This window comes from Oreochromis aureus, linkage group 19 (assembly GCF_013358895.1).
Source record: "Oreochromis aureus strain Israel breed Guangdong linkage group 19, ZZ_aureus, whole genome shotgun sequence".
NCBI lineage: Eukaryota > Metazoa > Chordata > Actinopteri > Cichliformes > Cichlidae > Oreochromis > Oreochromis aureus.
In genome coordinates, this window is record NC_052960.1 from 19,372,771 (window position 1) to 19,392,522 (window position 19,752).

Genomic DNA, 19,752 nt, shown 5'->3' on the forward strand with positions numbered 1-19,752 from the left:
TGACACCTTCCATCAGGGAGTCAGGCTGATGCTGAGGATGCCTAAAACCACAGAAGTATGAACCAATCAATTCTTTAGAATTAGACATGGAAATATTTTTGGAACTATCACAGTCTATTCTCAACATTAATCAGGCACTTGAATCCTCTTTTGCTAGTTTTATCTGTAACAGGTCACTGCTGCACATTGTATACTGTATATATGTGTCAATGTTCTGCCTTGAAATGTTACGACAGTTGCAACCACTGTGTTGGAGTTTGGATATCCTGTCTGTGCCTCCGTGGGTTTCCTTCTACAGTCTAAAGATGTACATGTTAGGTTTGTCTGTCCCTTTGTGTCCTCGCTGTCTGACTGGTGATCTGTCCAGGATGTACTACTACTTGCCAGGTGTCAGCTGGTATAGCTGCTGAAGTAAATAGATGGATGAATGGATGGATGCTGTGGCATAATTATATTTACTGTACGCCACAGCCCTACGCACAGCAGTCATTTTGATGAATCATAGCAGGGAATAGCACAGGCGTTATTAAGAACATCAATCACTATTTCATTTAGCTATCTAGATTGTTGATATTTGCTCCAGCTACATTTCTGTCATGGGCTATCTGTTTAGTAGGTACGGGGAAATTTGCCAGACTAAATAAATAAGAAAACTGAAATACTGATTTGGTCTTCCAGCAAAGAACAATTCTTTCCAGATTATGCAAAAGTTCAACAGGAGAATGTGAAAAAATGGCAATTCTCAAGATCTCATGTTTACAATGTGACAGCTACGTAGACAGACACAGCTGGAAGCTGCATATCATACTGTATGTACACCAAGTAGACTGAATACAGGAGTATTTAATACGTTTGTATTGGGTAAAATGTGGCGTAGTGTGGTGCAGTGCCTGATAATCTTTTGATTACTGTAATACATAAAAGTTATACTGAAAAATTATAAAGGACATAATTAAACAACAGTGCCACAGAAATACTCAATTTATGTTAAACCCACAAATTCATATTTTACAAAAGCAATGGTACAGTAAAATACTGGGTATTTTACAGGATTAATGTATTATGTCATTGTAAATGTTTTTATACATAATTTTTTATTACTAAACAAAAGCAAAAGCTTTGTTAAGCTCGTCAGACAGGGGTAAAACTCTTACTTAGGCCAATCTTAAAGAACCAACCTTATGTACAGTACTGTATTGTCCATAAACATGTTTTATTACATTGAAATGTGTTCATATGCCATTTCTGCACATTTTATATGTATGGTTTGTCTCAAAATGACTTGAATGGTTCTCTCTGTCTCTCTTTCTTTTTAGACTGCTCTGGTTCGCCATATCCTGCACAGCACAGCCAACCATGTCCTTCACTAGGTGGCGGTAGAGCGCTGTGTCGCTTCAACTTAACTGGACGCTTTTAACAAGAAGGTTTGTCCTAACGGGACACCGTACTTACTTGGGCGTTCAGGAGGAAACATGGCGGCCACCCTGGCAAGGAGGCTGTCCGGTGTGTAACTGCAATTTGACATTAATACAGTTTTATTTCACCCTCTTGATGCGGTGCATGTTTATTATCTGTGTTTTACCGAGTAGTGCTGTTCAGTAACACATACAGACATAGCTGAATTCGGTTTTATAATCATGTGTTTCTCTGTCGTCCTTGTGTTTGACAACAGGGCTGCTGAGGCCACTGTCCGTGTCTGTATGTGCCCGGACACCACAGACCTGTCAGTTCTCCAGCCTCGTCCAGTCTGCGCATCTCTACAGTTCTTTTACAGCCGCTGTCCGTGCTCCTCTCCAGGGTACAGTGTGGCAGACACCCCGCTACAACATACTGCAGAGGTAAAGAGTGAAGGAATAGAAATATGAGGGCGGTGCATTTGAGTAATTAAGCTCCCCAAAGTAACAGGCTAGGTTAATGTTCGTCCTAATCACGATTAGGTACAGGTTTTCCTCCAGGAAACCGTTTCACTGAATTGATAATCCGAGCTAATCTCATCTTGTGACACTTGTTGGTAGTGGACAGCCGGCCCACTTATTAAATACAGCATAGAGGACTTGCAGTTACACAGCACCTGCTTTCCACGCTCACTGGGAGTGTTGTGTAGTTATTTGTTTATACTGTTGGCAAAAGGCGTCTTTATTTCGGATATAAAACACTAAAAAACTGGGATAACTAAAATGTGACTTCAACAGCTGCATCACAGAGTCTTTATAATGTAAACACTTTGCAGCGGGTCTGAAAAACAATAGACGTTTCTATTATTTATTTTATGCTTTAAACCACTTATTATGTACATGAGTAGATATCAGTAATCTTAGGTGACAGTTTTGCTTTTTTAATTAAGAGATCACCATTACTATGTAATCATTGGCCACTTTGTTAGGTACACCTTTTTGGACCCCCTTTTTTTCTTCATAATTGCCTTAATTATAAAGGCAAAACAGATTCAATGATGTGCTGGGAACTGACATGACAGCATCTCACTGCTGCTGCAGGTTTGTCTGCTGCACATCCATGATGTGAGTCTCCTGCTCCACCACATCCCAAAGTTGCTCTGCTGGATTGCATTCTGGTGATGGTGGAGCCATTTGCATACAGTCATTCTCATTGTCATGTTCAAAGAAATCAGTTTGAGAAGATTTGAGCTTTATGACATGATGCTTTATCCTGCAGCCATCAGAAGATGAGTACAGAGGTCAGAAAGGGAGGGACGTGGTTAACAGCAATACTCAGCTTAGTTGCTGCTAAAGGCTCAAAATGTGCCAAGAAAATATCCCCACACTATTCCAACACCAGCAGCAGTGTCCATAGTTGATACAAGGCAGTTTGATCTGTGTTTTCATGTTGTTTACTCAAATTCTGACCCTACCATCTGAATGTGAAGCAACAATCAAGACTCATCAGACCAGGCAAGCTCTTTCCTGTCTTCTGTTGTCCAATTTTGGTGACCCAGTATTAACTGTAGCATCAGTTTCCTGTTCAGAGATGCTCTTCAGCACACCTTGGTCATAATGAGTGGGTATTTGAGTTACTGTTGCTTTCCTACCAAGTTGAAGCAGTCTGGTCATTCTCCTCTGACTTCTGGTGTTGAAGCATTTCCACCCAAACTGCTGCTCACTGGAAACTTTCTCTTTTTTAGCTCATTCTCTGTAAACCATAGAGATGACTGTTTGGGAAAATCCCAGCAGATTAGCAGTTTCTGAAATACTCTGACCAACCCTTCTGACACAAATAACCATGCAACCATGTTCAGACTCACTTAAATCACCTTTCTTCCTCATTCTGATGCTCTGTTTTAATTTCAATACGTCCTCTACGTGACAAAAGCCACTCAGTTGCTTCCATATGAGTGGATAATCATATATTTGTGTTAACAAGCTGGTGAACAGGTGTACAAAGTAAGTATGTTCTTTATAACAGCTGTTCTGCTTCTCTGTGTTGTTGCAGGGTGTCGGCACTTGTTCCTAGTCTAACTCAGCAGCCAAGCAGAAGTCTGACTTACTATAGTGTCAAGAAGGGGAAGAGAAAGAGTGTTAAATCTGTCACAGATAGATTCATGAGGCTGCACTGTGGCCTTTGGATCCGACGCAAGGTCTGTGCGTTTCACAGCTGCTTGAATCATATGTTAATTGTAGGTAATGTGTTAAATTTAACTTCCTGATTTTGAATGTGAACAGGCTGGATACAAGAAGAAGCTCTGGAAGAAGAAACCTGCCAGACGAAAGCGCCTCAGAGAGATCGTATTCTGTAGCAAAACACAATGCAAGCTTTTAGATAAAATGACAACCTCGTTTTGGAAAAGGAGAAACTGGTACGTCGACGATCCATACCTGAAGTACCACGATCGGGTCAACCTCAAACCCTAATTTGCTGATTCACGTAATGACATCTCGTCTTCTGCTTGTAATGTAATGATGTTGTATATGTGTCAAATAAATCATCACATTTTCACATACTTTCCCTGTAAGTTTTCTTTTCAAACAGAAAAAAGAACAGACACACAGAAAAGTTCTGCTTTATATTTAATGGTTCTAAGTTGATTTCACCAACAGAAATATTTAAACGAGTGAAACAAATTGATAGTCATGAACCAATATGCCATCACATCACATCTTTTCATTTCATAATTCACAATTAAGTTTAACTTGACATTCTGGCCTGCCAGAAAAAAAAATCTGAGGATACGTTAGTACAATGACTTGCGTGTCTCCCACTGAATAAAGTGTTAAGTGGCTAATTTACCAGTTAATAAGACATGTTTGTATGCGTGTATATATATTTAACCAACTGATAGCCATAACATTTCTTTTTCTTTTTATAAATCAACTAAAGAAGAAAATGTTTACCAGCAAGGCATCTGAAGAGGCCCACAGCTTCACACAAAAGCACTTAAGAAATCAAATTCTCATACAAATTAATAACAAAACATCATGCAATGATGACTTCATCGATCTACACACAAGTATACAGATCTGCAACTTTGTAACATGTTTTTTTCCTGTTTTGCTTTGAATGAATTTCAAAGAAATCACCTCCAACACTACCACAGATACTACTAATGCTTAAACATATCATTTGATTCTCCCCCCTTCCACCCCCCCATTTTTTTTAACCGTTTATCCGTTTAAAGAGCATTTTATGTGCATAATAAGTGTATCTACAACATCAGAGTGAGTGACGTGTAAACAGAACAGTTGTACCTGAGAAGCTTTTTGTTTCAAACCCACCTTAAATGATACAGATACATAGAGGAAAGTTAGAAATCTACTGGGCTAATCCTGTCAATCGACAACCAGCACAGTGATACTTTGTGTAGAACATCGCCGAGGTTCAGGCTCCGCGAGTAAAGTTCAGGATGAAAACAAACAACGCTTCACCACGCACTGCTAATTCATAGAGGTTGTAAACCTGAAAAACCACTAAAGTCACTCTCGTGATTTTCTAAATAACAACGGAAGCAAATAACGGTAACGAGAGTCGGGCTTAGAGTTGCTCAGTTCACAGCAGAACATTGCACAGTGATTTTAAACATGTAAATAAAAAGAAAAAAGAACCATGTTCATATACAGTTAATGTTTAACCATGTAGTATCCTACTCTTGCTACAGCAGAAAAGTGACTTAATCCTAATTGCACTAAAAACTGCCAAAAGAATGACAGAACATGCTTAGAAACTAAACAGATTGTCAAAAACAGTCAGCTCCACTAAGGAAACGTCTTATGTAATGAGTTTTCTTCTCTTTTCTTTCTTTCTTTTTTAAATCTGTGATGCACGTGTTGTTTTTTGTTACACAAAAAAACTATTTACCACCGAAGAAACGCACAATAATCAAAGTGATTGATGGTGGTGTTCAGTGACTTATATTTATTTATTTATTCAGCTATTTGAGATTATTGAGGGCAGTGATTTCTATTCTAAACCTAGTGCATATTAATAAGAACACTGTTGGAAATGCGACATTTAAGTCTTTGCTATCTCTTTTTTTAAGGCTTTAAGAGAGAGGTAATAAACAGAATCGCGTCTGTCAGTCCTTGCTTGATCTTCGCTTGGATAACTGATTGATTTATTAATACTTTGTTGTGATAATTATTGAAGTGCAGAAAAGCTGCTCTCCAGAGAAAAATTATTCCACGTGGGTAAAAACAGCCCGGTCTCTGCTGTTGATCCTTGGCTTCTATCACATTCTCTTGCTCACTGTGCCCGCTGTAATGTTCAGTGACAGTACATTCTGTTTAATAACAGCAGACTAATGCCTGGGAAGACACACATGCATTTGCCTGTCCAGACTTGATAGATTAAAAACAAAGAAATCATAAAGATGAAGTACACATAAACCTGTACATAAATACATATTCAATAACCAACAAACTCAAAGTGTCTTCTCGGCATGGCGCCCATTCACTCATTTCTCCTACCTCAACATTTTAAATCATGAGTCACTTGCTATATGCTGTATATAGAGGGGTCATCATAGGTCACTTTGGTAATACCTTATTCCAAAGCAGGGCTGCTTCAGTCATGTAGCTTTTGGCCATTCAGTATTTTTGTTTTAACTTCTTGCAGCAAAGGCAGCTGGAGTAATCTTGAGGACAGTTTCACATGGCTTCATTGTTCGAAGAAAGAGCACTCCTGGATCTTGTGAGAGGCCTTAAGACTCTATGAGGAGGCTAGAAGGGACGAGAGAAGCGAACAGAGAGATGGAATTTAGTCAGCCAGTAGCTGCAAGGAGTCGCAAAGTATTTAAAGGATAAAGGCTGGCATTATTTCGTATTTTTCTTATTGTCAAGATGAAAGCAAAACTAAGAAACGGTTTCCCTGTTTTTCCAATTTGCCTCTCAGACCAAAGCCTGTTTATTTCTACAGAAGTCATTAACAGGAGAAGAGATTGCAAATATTTACTTTAATTCCTTTTAAGGAGCAGACGGCAATTTAAAAAAATGTACTGTAAATATTTTGAAACATTACAAAAGAGGAGTAAACATTGTAATAGTGAATAATCTTCTACTGTGGATTAACCCCTATCAGCTCAGTGTACTGGGACCAGACTGTCTCTGGGGTAAAAACACAGCATGCAACGCTTTCAAAGGTTGCCAAGTGCAACACTTTTACTGAAGAGAGTATCACTATGACTATGAATGTGTTGTGTTTAATTCTTTGTTAGGGACACCTGTTCAGCTGCTTATTAACACAAATATCTAAAGAGCTAATAACAGGGCAGCAACCCAGTGCATTTACGAACAATGACCTGCTGAATATTCAGCATCAGAATGGTGAAGAAAAGTGATTTAAGTGACGGCATGGTTGTTGGTGCCAGATGGTTCTGGTCTGAGTATTTCAGAAATTGCTGATCTACTGGGATTTTCCCACACTGCCATCTATGGAGTTTACAGAGAATGGTCTATAAAAGAGAAAAAAAATGCAGTGAGTGGCAGTTTTCTGGGTGAAAACGCCTTTTTGATATCAGAGGTCAGAGGAGCATGGCATGATTAAGCATGATTACTGCTCTTTGCAACTAAGTTTATGCAGAAGAGCTTCTCTGAACACACAAGAGCAAAAGATCACTTCAGGTGCCACTCCTGCTAAGAACAGGGAACTGAGGCTGCAATTTCCACAGGCTCAAAAAATTGGACAATAGAAGAAATGCTGCCAGTATCCTAGTATATTATAGGATACTATGGGTCCCTTAAAATCAACTCTTTATAACCACAGTACCTATCGTCTGATGGCTGCTTCCAACAGGAAAATGTCGCATGTCACAAGGCTCAAATCATCTCAAGCTGGCTTCTTTAACATGACAGTGAGTTCACTGTTCTGGCCTCCACAGTCAACAGATTTCAATCCAACGTAGCAACTTTGAAATGTGGTGGAACGGGAGATTCCCACCATGGATATGCAGCGGACATATCTGCAGCAACTGTGTGATGCTATCATGTCAACCTGGACTGGAATCTCTGAGGAATGTTTCCAGTATCTTCTTGAATCTCTGCCATGAAGACTAAAAGTAGCTCTGAAAACAAAAGAGGCTCCACCTGGTAAGAACAAGGTGGTACTTAAAGTGTCTGGTGAGTGTATGTTGAATCAAATGTGGCACAGAATAGCTTAAATGACATCAGTGTTTAGTGACTGTTGAGAGGCTGTTCATAATTTTAATATGCAGCTTAATTAAGAGCTCGTGTCTTTAAAACTTGAATTTGGCCTGGTGGTTAAGAGAAGCATGCTTTACTGTTTTTCTCACGTGTCTCTCGTCAATAGCGAGACCTTAGAGAAGAGCAATGAATAGGTAAGTTTGGCCTTGCATCTGTGAAGCTGTTACTAACTGATTGGGAGGGGGAGGAAAAAAGTCCTAGGTCTCGAGGCGTAAATGCACATTTGTTTCTCAGCAGAGTATTTGTGGTATCAGGGGACTGATGTGGTAATAACTTAAAAACAACAAAAAACTACAGTCCCATGTTGATTGTGATGAAACATTATGTCACTCAGCGCATGCGCTGTGGCTCACTGATGTTTTTACCAGGGTTTGGGTCGCACAGGAATAAGGAACAAGCTCTTTCAGGCTTTATTTACCCAGGCAACACTCATTTGTAGTATCAATTCATTGTTGTTTTTTTCATGTGATCTTCTGACAACTGAAAAATAAAATACTGCCAGCTTTATCCTTTAATAATCCTGCTTTATTTAGCTGTTCATTGAGAATGCCAATCAAAGACATACCAGATGTTGAGGTTTATGAATGAATGCTGGTTCATTCCGGGGATTTCACACAAACATTTCCACATCAAAACTAAAAGTTATTCTAAATGGGTGAAACACACTGGAAGGCAAACCGTGTGAATTTATCAACAATGTTTAATATTTTCAAAAAAACCTGAGTCACTGCAATCACGCATTCATTTAAACTAAATAATGTTTCTACCAAGTTAATGCATGATTCAGTTTCATCAGTGCAGAAATTCTATTAGCAATCTGGCTCTCCACCATCGCATAGGTACTGGACCATGATGATTTATTTAGGCACGCAGCAGCAGAAATTAGTGAATCATTGAGTAAATCACCATTCTCAAGGGGCAGTTAGGATCAGACAGCAGCTGAGCAGCCACGTTCACAAGGCAGTGTACCTCAGGAGCCTTCCGCTTAGTCAGCCTGAGCTGTGGAGAGCTTGACGCTGCCTGCGCCTCTTTCCTCACCTCCTCAGGCTGCTCCGGAGCCACTGGAGTGGGAGGTAGAGAGGGTGGGGTGGACTGGGGTGTCATAGTGGGTGTAATGGGCGTGGGCTCAGACTCAGAAGTTGAAGCAGTCTGGGACAGAAACTCCTTGGAGTCCCACTGGTCCAACCCCAACACCTCAAACTCAGTCATGTCAAAATCCTGCCCTGTACCGTGGGAAAAGGTCGGCAGCAGGGAATGAACAACTAACGAATCAAAGGCCTAATGCTTCCCATGTCATTACAGAAGAGATGTAGCTGATTTTGGTCAGTTTGGGGATTACGAATGCTCATATCATAATGCATCATCATCCTGCATGCTGTACGGCTGAGATCAAACAGCAATTTGCTGCAGCAAATGCAAGCATAACAAGGCTGTTCTTATTAGCCTTCCTTATGTCCTTATTACTATTACTTTAAGAGTCAGAGTAAACCTTATTAGCCTGTTTTCCATGTCAAATAATGCCACAACAGAAGACAAAACATAATATCGTTGAAGCTTTGATAGTTTTGTATTTTGGTGATTTTGTTGTTGTCAGCAAATCCAATGATCTCACAAAAAGATCAAAACCAAAAAAAAGCAACTTTCTGATTCCTCTGTGCCTTAAGCGCCATTGTTTTACAGAAAGTATAAAAAACACATTAATGAACCACATTTTAGCTCCAGCTGACATTTATTATGATTCATATTAATTTTAACTCCACCCTAAACCAACCGTGCAGCTAAAAATACAGCTCGCCAAATGTGTATTAATCCACAGCTGAAAATAGTCCCCAACAAATGTATCCAAGTAGCTTCACTGCCCAGCTGTTTAGGACATTATTTAGACATATAAACATATGCAGCCTTAATAGGAACAACAGACAACGTCTAAGTCACAGAAAGTAGTGGTTTTGGTCTTTTACTTGGATTTGTCGGCAATAACAAAGAATCTCAGAATTAATGAAAATTCAAACCTGGGCTCAGATGTTTACAGCAGCTTGGTTACCAAATATTCGATGACATACTCTTACCAAGATTCATTGTTTAATAATACCGTAACCCCATCGATATTAACAGTTGTTACTTCTAAATTTAATTACGTGAAAAAAATTAAAATTATCTGAAAAATACGGCACCGAATTAGGACAAACAATGACCGATTCCACATGCTGTTAAAGTTGGCGCAAAATCCCTCCAGCTGCATGCGAGTTTTGTCACAGGATGGTTAGCCCTGTGAGGGCCTGACCTGCTCCAAACAGGAAGGTAGGGCTGAAGTTAGGGGGCCAGTCAGGAAAGCTGAGGTACTAAACAATATCTTTGGGCTTAAACGAGCTTGAACAGGAAAACAGATATCGCCTCGATAATCTGCGTTACACAAACCAGGCAGGCACTGTTGCAGCATTATGGCTCCTACAGTGTGCTCATGGAGCCCATATTTCCATATTTTTCAGTATGTTGTGCTATTTAACTCATTTACATTTTTATAATGCTTTATAAGACTATTATTTGTTGTTTGTTTATTTAGTTTTCAGGGCTACTGTAGGTGGCACGAAGCAGTATGGAAATCACATCTCCTCACCCTTGTTGTAGCTCTCAGACTTGCTGCGCATCATAGGTCGGGTCCGGTGCTGTGCGGCTGCAGGCTGGGTAGTGTCGGAGCTGTTGTTAACAGGGTCAGACTGGTAGGAAGAGAGATCCTGCATGCTGAAACTCCTGAGTCTGTCTGACAGAACTCCTTGACCCTAAACCGGGAAAGGCTAGGTTTTAGTGTCAGCAGCAGTGTGAGACAGGCTGGGGATGACATGGCATCGTGAAATACACAAACATTACAGTAATCTGCTGCGTCCTCTGCTTCAAAAACAAATGTTCAAAGCTTCATGATTGTGATCGGCCGCAAAAATAACAAGCTTGACACCTTATTTACAATGCCCGAGCACCGTACCCCCAGCGCAGTACAAAACAAATGTCCAGAGTCTGCATTACCTTTGTTGCAGCCATGACTGCAGCTGTGGCTGCAACGTTCAGTCCTTTTCTCCCAAAATGCACCAGTGTGTCATAGCTTTTGTCCTTTGCTTGGCAGATATACTCATCAATGTCCTAAACAAAGAGCAAAAAAAAGAATCACATGAACATGATGTTTCTCATTGGCATTGTGTAACTGCTGGACAGCTGTTTCATGTGTTGCTCGACTGCATCATTTCATTCTGTGGCTTTTGATCTTCAGAAAACTCATTTATCCGTTTCCTGCCACACAAACAGAGGGGGAAAAAGGTGGAAAGGAAAAGAGGAATGGAAGAAGACTGTGACATGTCTTTGCCTCTGTCCAGCGGACACATTTTTAAAAGCTTAAGTGGGAAAGTGAATTGGCACAAAGGCACTTTTGTTCCTGAGACAGTCGCAAAACTCCAGTTCTATTAGACACAAAACCACGCGTGTTAGCTTGAAGACTAGACTGAACATTTTCCCCACTAAGCCTTTCCTTTAACTGCACCAGAGGAAATAAAGGAAGATACAGCAACAGAAAGGAAAGGGATTTCACCTTTTCTTTTGAGGAAAGCGTGGGATGAACAAACTTCCTGTATAGCACACTGGAGCCTTTAGTGTAAGGGGATAGCAGCCACACCACAAAGGCTATCTTCAGTTCATAGTAGAAAGGAAGCCTGCAGTGAAAACACGGAGTAGCAGTAAAACACAATAACTTGTGTTTTTTTATGTCCGCCATAAAGATTGTTAATGATAACCCTACAAGACTCAAGACAAGAGTTGAAATATATTCCCCGGAGGGCCTCTGTACGATCACTGACACAAAACATCTGCAGTCACCTACCAACAAAGAAACATGTCTGTAAACACTTCCACAGATGTAAATAGGGCAAATATTATCCAGTACATCATCCATTTCACCTGCAATGTCATAGAAAAGTCAAATCTGTTAATGCAAATCCACATTAAACATTTATATTTATGAATACGCCATGGTGTTATTATTTTAAAGCTAAAAAACATTTTACTCACGTATTCTTTCACATCTTTGGACTTCACAGCTTTATAAGAAGAGTATGCAGGATATAGTGTACCAAAGACGAGTCTAAAAGACAGAAAAGCGATCAATATTCAGACATTAAAAACATGCAGCAAAGACATGTTTAATGCAATTTAACATGATTAAAAACAATAAAGTGCTGTGAAAAGTCTGTTTTGTTTCCAAGGTGACAGACTTTCTTGTCATTTTTAAAGTGGTCTTCATCAATAATTCTCCAGGCTTTCTGAAAGTCTTTTAAATGTTTTCTTTGGACACTGGCTGTTGCTTAACTCATTTGCTGTACAGTCTTTGTACCGCAGGAACTATTGGTTCCTATGACTACCTGTGAATCCTTTGAGCACCTAACCCAAGGGATTAACCAGTGTTGTGACTACACATAACTGACAACTAAGTGAAGAAGTAATTTTATACCTTTAGGCACTTTGCTGTCAGGTTTCTGTAAAAACACAGTTTGGCAGGCATAAAATAGTATTTTTGGACCAACAAGATGATTCCTAAAGAGCCAGTAGCTGAAACTTTGTCATTTCTCAGCATGGTGTGCACCGTGTCCTTAAAAAATTTGAGGAAAATTGACAAGCTGAGAACAAAAGACATTTGATAGAAAACACAACAAAATGCAGGCAACATCCAAAGAAAAGCTTCGAATGTCCTTCATAAGCTTGGAGAACTATTTCTGAAGACTACATAAAGAAACAACAAGAAAACTTATCTGTGAGAGTCGAGGCGTTAAAGAATAAAAGTGATCGCACCAGATTTTTACTTTAAAGCTTATTAGTATTACACAGCCTCTGTTTTTTTCCTCTATACTCTATTTCCATGTGTATTTGCATGTTTTTAATAAATCGCTGCACCTATTTCCCATTTTCCTAGCAAATTATGAGGGGTGACTAAAGACTTCTGCACAGCAGTGTATACTGTGCATGAAAACAATCCATATATAGAGATTTGGGAATAATTCTTTCTTCTTTAGCATTTGTATGTGCATTTTTTTTTTAATCTTTGGACCTCTTGTAGACATTTAAAGGTTTCCAGCAAAGATGAGGTCAATCAGAAACTGTAAAGCCTAAGTATTACTCATGGCTAATACGGGCTTGGCAGCTGACAGATAAGGTCAAGTCATTTCAGGTAAAATTAGTTCACATATGTTGTCTTTTTTCTTTAAATTCCTCCTCTTATGCAAGCACCTGTGCTGCTGGGTGTCCGGACAGAGACGTGGACTCTGTGAAAGTGCTACAACCAAGCAACAGCTGCGTAAGTGCGACCTGATCAAATTACTGACCCACATCATGTTGCTCGGGCCTGGCCAGCTAACTCGGAGTTCAGAAACACAAGGACGCTTAAAATATCGACGCAGCTAAAACCTTTCTGTTGGCCACCGATCCAAAAACGAATCTGCATAACCAGGTTTTGAGCTGCCAAAGCGCTGGCAGTCCAATCAGAGTAACAAAATCTCGTTATCGAAATGTAATTGCTTCCCTATTTCGAGGTTAGAGCCTGCTGTTGGTATACTTTACACGGTCTGCAATGGTGCTGATTCATAGTTTGTGCAGGCAAAAAATAGCCATAACCTACTCTAATAATAATAGGAAACAGGCAGCTATTGATATAAAAACATCGGGGTATATGCATCCACTCTTATAACATGAAATGCTCTTGCATTGTAACCTGAGAAGGTTGACCCATCCCTTTTGTTTTTTTCCAATGTGGGACATCAACACTCAATATTGGTCCACTCAAAGACCGCTCCTGTTGTTCAGACACCTCGCCACTCAGTGACATTTAGGGCTTCTGGCTATGAAAGAAGCCCCCAGATTTCAGGATCTGACTCATTTTTATCATCTCATATGACGATAATACATTATTCACTCAATAACGTCATCTCTTTGTCTAGAATAAAAAATAAATCACTTGATAAAAACAAAGAGTGGCAGACTGCTGCGCGCTGCCAGCCTGTTAAGAAATACAGTAGGGCTATACAGGCCCGGCGCTTATTCCGGCTGAAACGACAAAGTACAATCCCATCAAACCCGGGCTGCTTTCAGTCAGAAATGAACAGCACGACACTTGCTCTATATGTTGACGTCTGATTCTGATTAAAAAGGCTGTCAGGCAGAAATGCGGGGGCTTGTAAAGCGCACTGCTTCTCCACCGTTAATGTGCGTCTGGATTTGCCACCTGCAACAATCAGGCGATGCGATCTGTTCATATCCCTCTATGACAGAGAATGTTTTAAATTAATTTTTAAAAAAAGAGGACTTACACCACAAGTCTAGAGATGATCCAGGAGACCATTGCGCTGGGAAGGCGACAGGACGCGCTGTCTGCAGGGAGGAGTTTCCTCCAGATGACAGGCGCATCCAGGCGGCTGCGTGTGGACGCACACAGGCGGCAACGTGATGCGGGATAAACAGTGAGCGGCCTACAGCTCTTATCCATAGATGGCAGTGTTGCATTGCACAGACAGCAGACAGCCCACAAGGGTGTGTGGATGTGTCGATTTTATGCAGGGTTGCAAAGGAGACAAATATCTCCTGTTCCCCCTCTCCGTGCTCCTTTTGAGCGTTTGTATTCTGCAATCCCTTTCAAATTTACCTTTTAATACTGCAACCAAATTCCCGTAAAGCTCAAAGATCCAGAAACTACCTCCTACTTGGAATAATACGGTAATTGTACATGGCCGATATGTGTTTGAATGAATAATTTTGTGGTCATTTAAATGAAGCTACACACACACATGCATTACTGCAACGAAAACATTTTAATTAGCGATTTATCTACAAGTAAATTTCTTGATTGCTTGTTTTGTTTATGTCCGAATAGTAGAGAGTATTATCCATCACACTGCCTCAGAGCTGCAGACAGGAACAAATATTTTAGTCTGAACACTCTTGAAAGAAAAGATTAAAGAACTTTATTAAACAACTGTAAAGAGAACATGGTGTTTTCACCTGTTACCCATTAACACGTCATGCTCTTTAAACTACACACAGGCCCACTTCAGGATGCAGGGTCCTGATGTTACTACTATTCTATGGTGTAACATTTTTAAAGGAAAATGTTACAATTAATCAAATGAGCACAAATCAAGTGACACTGGGGAATTTGAGGAAGATGCACGGTAGCTAGTGTGGCCTAAAACAATGAGCAAGAGTCCAAATATTTCAGATTGTACTGACTGTAATCTTGCTCACAATTGACAATTACAACTGAAGGTCAAACCTTATTAAAATGACCTCATAAAAACTAAAAAGTGATCTCAAGGACAGGGATATTGCCTATCCTCGAAATTCTTATCCCCTGGTCCCAAACCTGAGAACACCTGCATTACCAGAGCTACAGTACCTCGGCTTTGTCTAGCCTTTCACACACAAACTGCAGCCAGAGCACACAGGCGAGGTTTTGTTACGGTCCAACAAAAGCTGCCAAGGGAGGGCCGTGGCTGGCAGAAACTCGACCCTTTTGTCCATTTTAATAAAATGGACCAAAAAACCCCAAAAACAAACAAAAAAAGAAAAAGCCGGTTTGAAATGGGGTGAACTGAAACTGAAAGTTTATTATAGTTTGACTCATAGCTCCTGCATTTAATTAGATAGACTGTTGTCTTTGGAGTAGTCTCATTAAGGTCTTTATTGTTTATATAGGCTGGTTTTTTTGTGCCAGTCGAGCCATTTTATCTGCCAGACAGCATTAAACCGACTGTGTGCACTACTTTATCTGACCTGCTGATTGGCTGATTCACATATCCCAAAAGGCCTACTATAAGAAGAAGACACCTGAGATGTTAAAAAAACAAACGAAGGTTAGCGTGATCAAAGCTGCAAGCAGAAACAGGCAGAGACAAGTTACTGGTAACTGTCAGCTTTATTCTTAAAAGTTAATTTATTTTTTTCTCCAATGACATAGAAAAAATATACACACAGTACGTCCACAGTACATACGTTCCGAACTAACCAACTTATTTCCTCTGCTTGTTCCTGTTTAGGAGGGAGTCATGGGGATGAAGTCAAACATTTAACGAGCTGACTGCTGATGTCCATAAAAAAAAAAAAAAAGGTAAAGTAGTATGCGTGGAGTTTTCTGATCAGTGTAACATGTATAGCCACAGAAAGAACAGACACATTTTGACTGGACTGTACAGAAAACAAAAAGTGAACCCCATCCACCACCTCTAGTGTTTTGGATTTTGTAGGTTAACTACAGGTAAACGGAACAAACAAAATAATAATAATTTGATCCTAAGTGATTAAAACTACAGCTGAATGGCCATTTCTGATGTGACTTGTCATCAACAGTTATTCAGTCTGTTGCATTTGGGATCATAAATGCCTCCACAACCAGTCAATAATAACTTTGGACAGAAGAAGAAGAGTATGATGAAGCACTGTAGGCACAGCAGGCTTTTCTTAGTTACAATATGTACACCTTCTTACCCTTCTGCTTGACTTTGGATAATAAAGACTTACCCAGGGTTTACCCTTGATAATTATACACAAAAAGCAAAAACGTATTTTCTTCTGGCTGAGTAAACCAGATGACTATCGAAAAATTAACTGTTGTAGCACAATGTTAACCCCAAATGATTATGTGAATTTATACCAAGAAGCGATGAGGATACTCAAAACTGTAACCCCTGCACCAGAATCGTCTCTGTCCTTCACGGAGTGAGCCATCTGACTTCGACAGGCAGCACAGCGGCAGTTCACCTTAGCTCCTCAGGGCTGCCAATCTTGACTGCATCTCTTCAATGTCCTCCTCTGACTCTTCATCTGAAGCCGCAGTGGCTCCAGCGGGCTCCGTTTCAGGCAGGGCATCTGTGACTTTGTTCGGCGCTTTGCCAAGGGCACCTGACAAGAGAAAGCAGAACCAGCGTTTTCAGTGTTTTGACTTTATAGCTGATCTGTGCTTCAGACTTAAACTCCCTAAAAAACCCCCAAAACAAACAAAAACAAAAATGTGACTTTGAGCTGTGATTTCATTTTGGTCACCTGCTGTGATATCAAAGAGGATCCTGTCGACTTCCTCCTCCGCTGCTTCCTCCATCTCCTCTCCGTCTTCCATGCTCTCAAAAGTGTCTTCCATCATTTCCTCAATGATACCAGCCTGAAAGGTAAATATGCCAAGTTTTAGCTTTACTATGAAAAGTTGTGAAATTTCTTTGGCACAACAATTAAATTGGTCAAAAATTTAACACAACTGTAACTAAAATAATATCTCAAATTCAACAAAGCAAAATAAATAGAATTAAAATATCAGACAACATCAGTGACACAGTGTAACAATCATGTAACAATAATATCATGGTAAACTGTGACCTTCGTCATCTCCTTCGACAGCTCCCTCATGGTGGCCTGGATCTCTGGGATTTTGACTAGATTCTGCATGGCTTTCATGACGTCTGTGCTCTTCTGCATTGCTCCAGCAACACGCGCTACAGCTGGAAACACACAAAACAGATTTCCTCAATGACAAAGCAGAGCATTGATAATCGCAATGTCATCAGAAAAGTGACAAACTAAGTACGCCCTCCTCCCCATCTTGTGCTCTGCCACACTCACCAAGCTGATTCTTCATGCTGAGAACTACAGAGTTCATCTGTGCTTTGGAAGCGTGAAGTTTTGTGACAGCTCGTTTGGACTGAATCACCTCCTTCGCAAGCACAATGCACACATCTTTCTGTCCCTTTTTGGCAGCATCTTTGATGGATCGTTTAACTTTTTCTTCTTCTCTTTGAATATCTGAAACCAAATTATATGTCACTTTCATTACACAGACAACACACAATTTATCAGGTCTTTGATTATATTTATTACATTTATAAAAAGCAAATTTGGTGTCTTTATGACTTACTGAGTCAAATGATTATTTTACACCTTCCAGATGAATAATTAAATAACAGCAATTATCAGACAATTCAAATACACTGTACTTACACTAGATTTATAACTCCTCAGTTTGGTTATCAGATATTTAGGTGAAAGTGATATAAACTGAATGTAAACAGTCCTGGAAGTGTCAAACTCTGGCTGTGGTCTTACCTCGAATTTGTCTGTCCACCACTCGCATTTCCTTCCTGATTTTATGATTCCACTCTTTAACCTGAAAAAGCACATTATCTTATTAAAACATGATTCGATCTCTGTTTCTCGGCCAGCTACAGGTGGATGTACATGTAATGTTCGTTTTAACACAGGTGTCACAATACAAAGACGCCAAGTACAGCTGCTAATATGTAATGGCTCATAAGGTTGGCTAAAGTGAGGACAGCCAGGGTTTGTTTACAGTGAAGACTTATATTAGCATGTATGCTAACAGGGACACTACTATAGAAAGCATAAATCGGTTAATGAACACTGTATACAAGCGTGTGATCTTGAATAGTGTAAAAAAAACAACTATGTAAGCTAATGTCAAACTTGTTGTTGTTGTTGTTTTTTTAACTAGACTGCTGTTGACTACTTAATTATCAGCCTGAAGTATCAACAGACAGGACGGACAAGCCCTAGCTATGTGACAGCTAACGTTAGCAAGGATAGCTAGAGCCACTCTCTTTCTTTTCTTTTTGTCTACACAGCTCTTAAAGACAGGTTCTGGTCACCATCAGTCAGTACTTACCAGATCAGCTGCTGGCTTCTCCTGCGATTTCCCGAACAGTCCCATCGTAAACAATGTGTTAAAAGGCAAGCTAACCTATCTGACTTGAACTAGCTGGCTAGCACAGCCTGTTAAACTATCACTTCCTGTTCTGGCAAGGGGCGCCCCGAGCTGAGTACGAATATGAGTAAACATTCACGTCCTCAACAAGGAAATAAGAACAAGTGTTCAAGTAAAGCTGAAATCGAACGAGACACTCAGTAGTGACGTGTTATGGGTTTGCCCTAAAAAAATTGAACGCATTTGGATCAATCAAAAAGAAAGGTATTACAGTTTCTTTTAAAATAAATCTCTCTCTTCTCATTTTAGTTTAGTCTTTATCATTTTAAGAGTCTGCTATATTGTTATGTTTTATCTTTTATGAATATAGTGTTGAATAAATAATAACAAACACCTTGTTATTATTTATTCAACACTATATTCATAAAAGATAAAACATAACAATGTAGGCTGCAGTCAAAGTTTAAAATCATTGTAATAGTATAATATATTGGGAAAAGTATAATAATAATATAAAACGACCCCTAAAAATCATTTTTGTCTTCTTTCTACTGATATAAAATCATGTCTTTATTACTATGCACCGGTTGGCATAATGCTGTTGTGTGTGATTTTATCTTTACTGGAAACTGCCGTTTGTGTGACAAGCTTACCTAACTTAAAGACGATTCCTTAATCCAATAATATAATTAATATGTACATTTATTTATTAGGCTATTTATCTGGAACATTTTATTTTATGTTAGGTACCTAAACAACTTAGCCAGAAAAGTTAGGTATATCATATTTTGTTTAAACAAAGAAGTAAACATAAACAGATAAAACGCATTGAAATAAAACCTATGAATGAAAGGAATATAATTCAGTGTGAATAAGCGCAGTGCAACCCTCTGTTGTCATTTCCATGGAGATAAGACACAGCAGCGTCATATGTCGCTATAAACAAATGTTTGCAATAACAGTAAATATTACTGTACAGACTTAATGAACTTGGATGTATATGCAATATATCGTCTTAGGGCACTCTAAGCTTTACCTCCCGCAAACAATGCTTTCAGGTAGCGCTTACTTTAATAATATGTACCACTATCTCATCAGATATTATCTAGATATCAGTAATGTTAAAGTCATAGATATTATAGTTGTGTGCGTGTTGATTTTGAGGCACGTGAGGTGTGAAGGTGGAAACTGTACCTGCAGGTTAAATTTAGGGTAAAATTTACGACAGGCCCGTGCCGATTACCGATTGTGACGTACTCAATGGTCCCCTTTTCCAGGTGGTTCTAGATTTTTCTTTTATCGATTGGTTGTCGCACCAATCACGTAAGGACACTGGGTGTGACGCAGCCAATCACTGGCGTACGTGGGCGGGTC

The 19,752-nt window shown here is 39.6% G+C and overlaps 3 protein-coding genes across 3 annotated transcripts; 1 reads left to right on the forward strand and 2 right to left on the reverse strand.

Annotated features, from left to right (window-relative positions):
- The first annotated feature begins 1,392 nt into the window (after nt 1–1,392).
- Nucleotides 1,393–3,956, forward strand: mrpl35 (mitochondrial ribosomal protein L35). The gene is made up of 4 exons (XM_031758280.2): nt 1,393–1,503; nt 1,673–1,838; nt 3,448–3,592; nt 3,678–3,956. The coding sequence occupies exons 1-4, from the start codon at nt 1,473–1,475 to the stop codon at nt 3,864–3,866; spliced, it is 531 nt and encodes a 176-aa protein (XP_031614140.1). The 5' UTR covers nt 1,393–1,472; the 3' UTR covers nt 3,867–3,956.
- Nucleotides 3,957–4,016: 60 nt separating this feature from the next.
- reep1 (receptor accessory protein 1) lies at nt 4,017–14,141 on the reverse strand. Its single transcript, XM_031758301.2, has 8 exons — nt 13,988–14,141; nt 11,700–11,772; nt 11,512–11,588; nt 11,224–11,344; nt 10,668–10,781; nt 10,264–10,426; nt 8,616–8,869; nt 4,017–6,167 (listed from the first exon to the last, which is right to left on the reverse strand). Exons 1-8 carry the CDS (start codon nt 14,017–14,019, stop codon nt 6,096–6,098), a joined length of 906 nt encoding a protein of 301 aa, XP_031614161.2. The 5' UTR covers nt 14,020–14,141; the 3' UTR covers nt 4,017–6,095.
- Nucleotides 14,142–15,569: 1,428 nt separating this feature from the next.
- Nucleotides 15,570–18,495, reverse strand: chmp3 (charged multivesicular body protein 3). The gene is made up of 6 exons (XM_031758238.2): nt 18,340–18,495; nt 17,763–17,823; nt 17,283–17,462; nt 17,040–17,161; nt 16,713–16,827; nt 15,570–16,571 (listed from the first exon to the last, which is right to left on the reverse strand). The coding sequence occupies exons 1-6, from the start codon at nt 18,382–18,384 to the stop codon at nt 16,432–16,434; spliced, it is 663 nt and encodes a 220-aa protein (XP_031614098.2). The 5' UTR covers nt 18,385–18,495; the 3' UTR covers nt 15,570–16,431.
- Between the last annotated feature and the right edge of the window lie 1,257 nt (nt 18,496–19,752).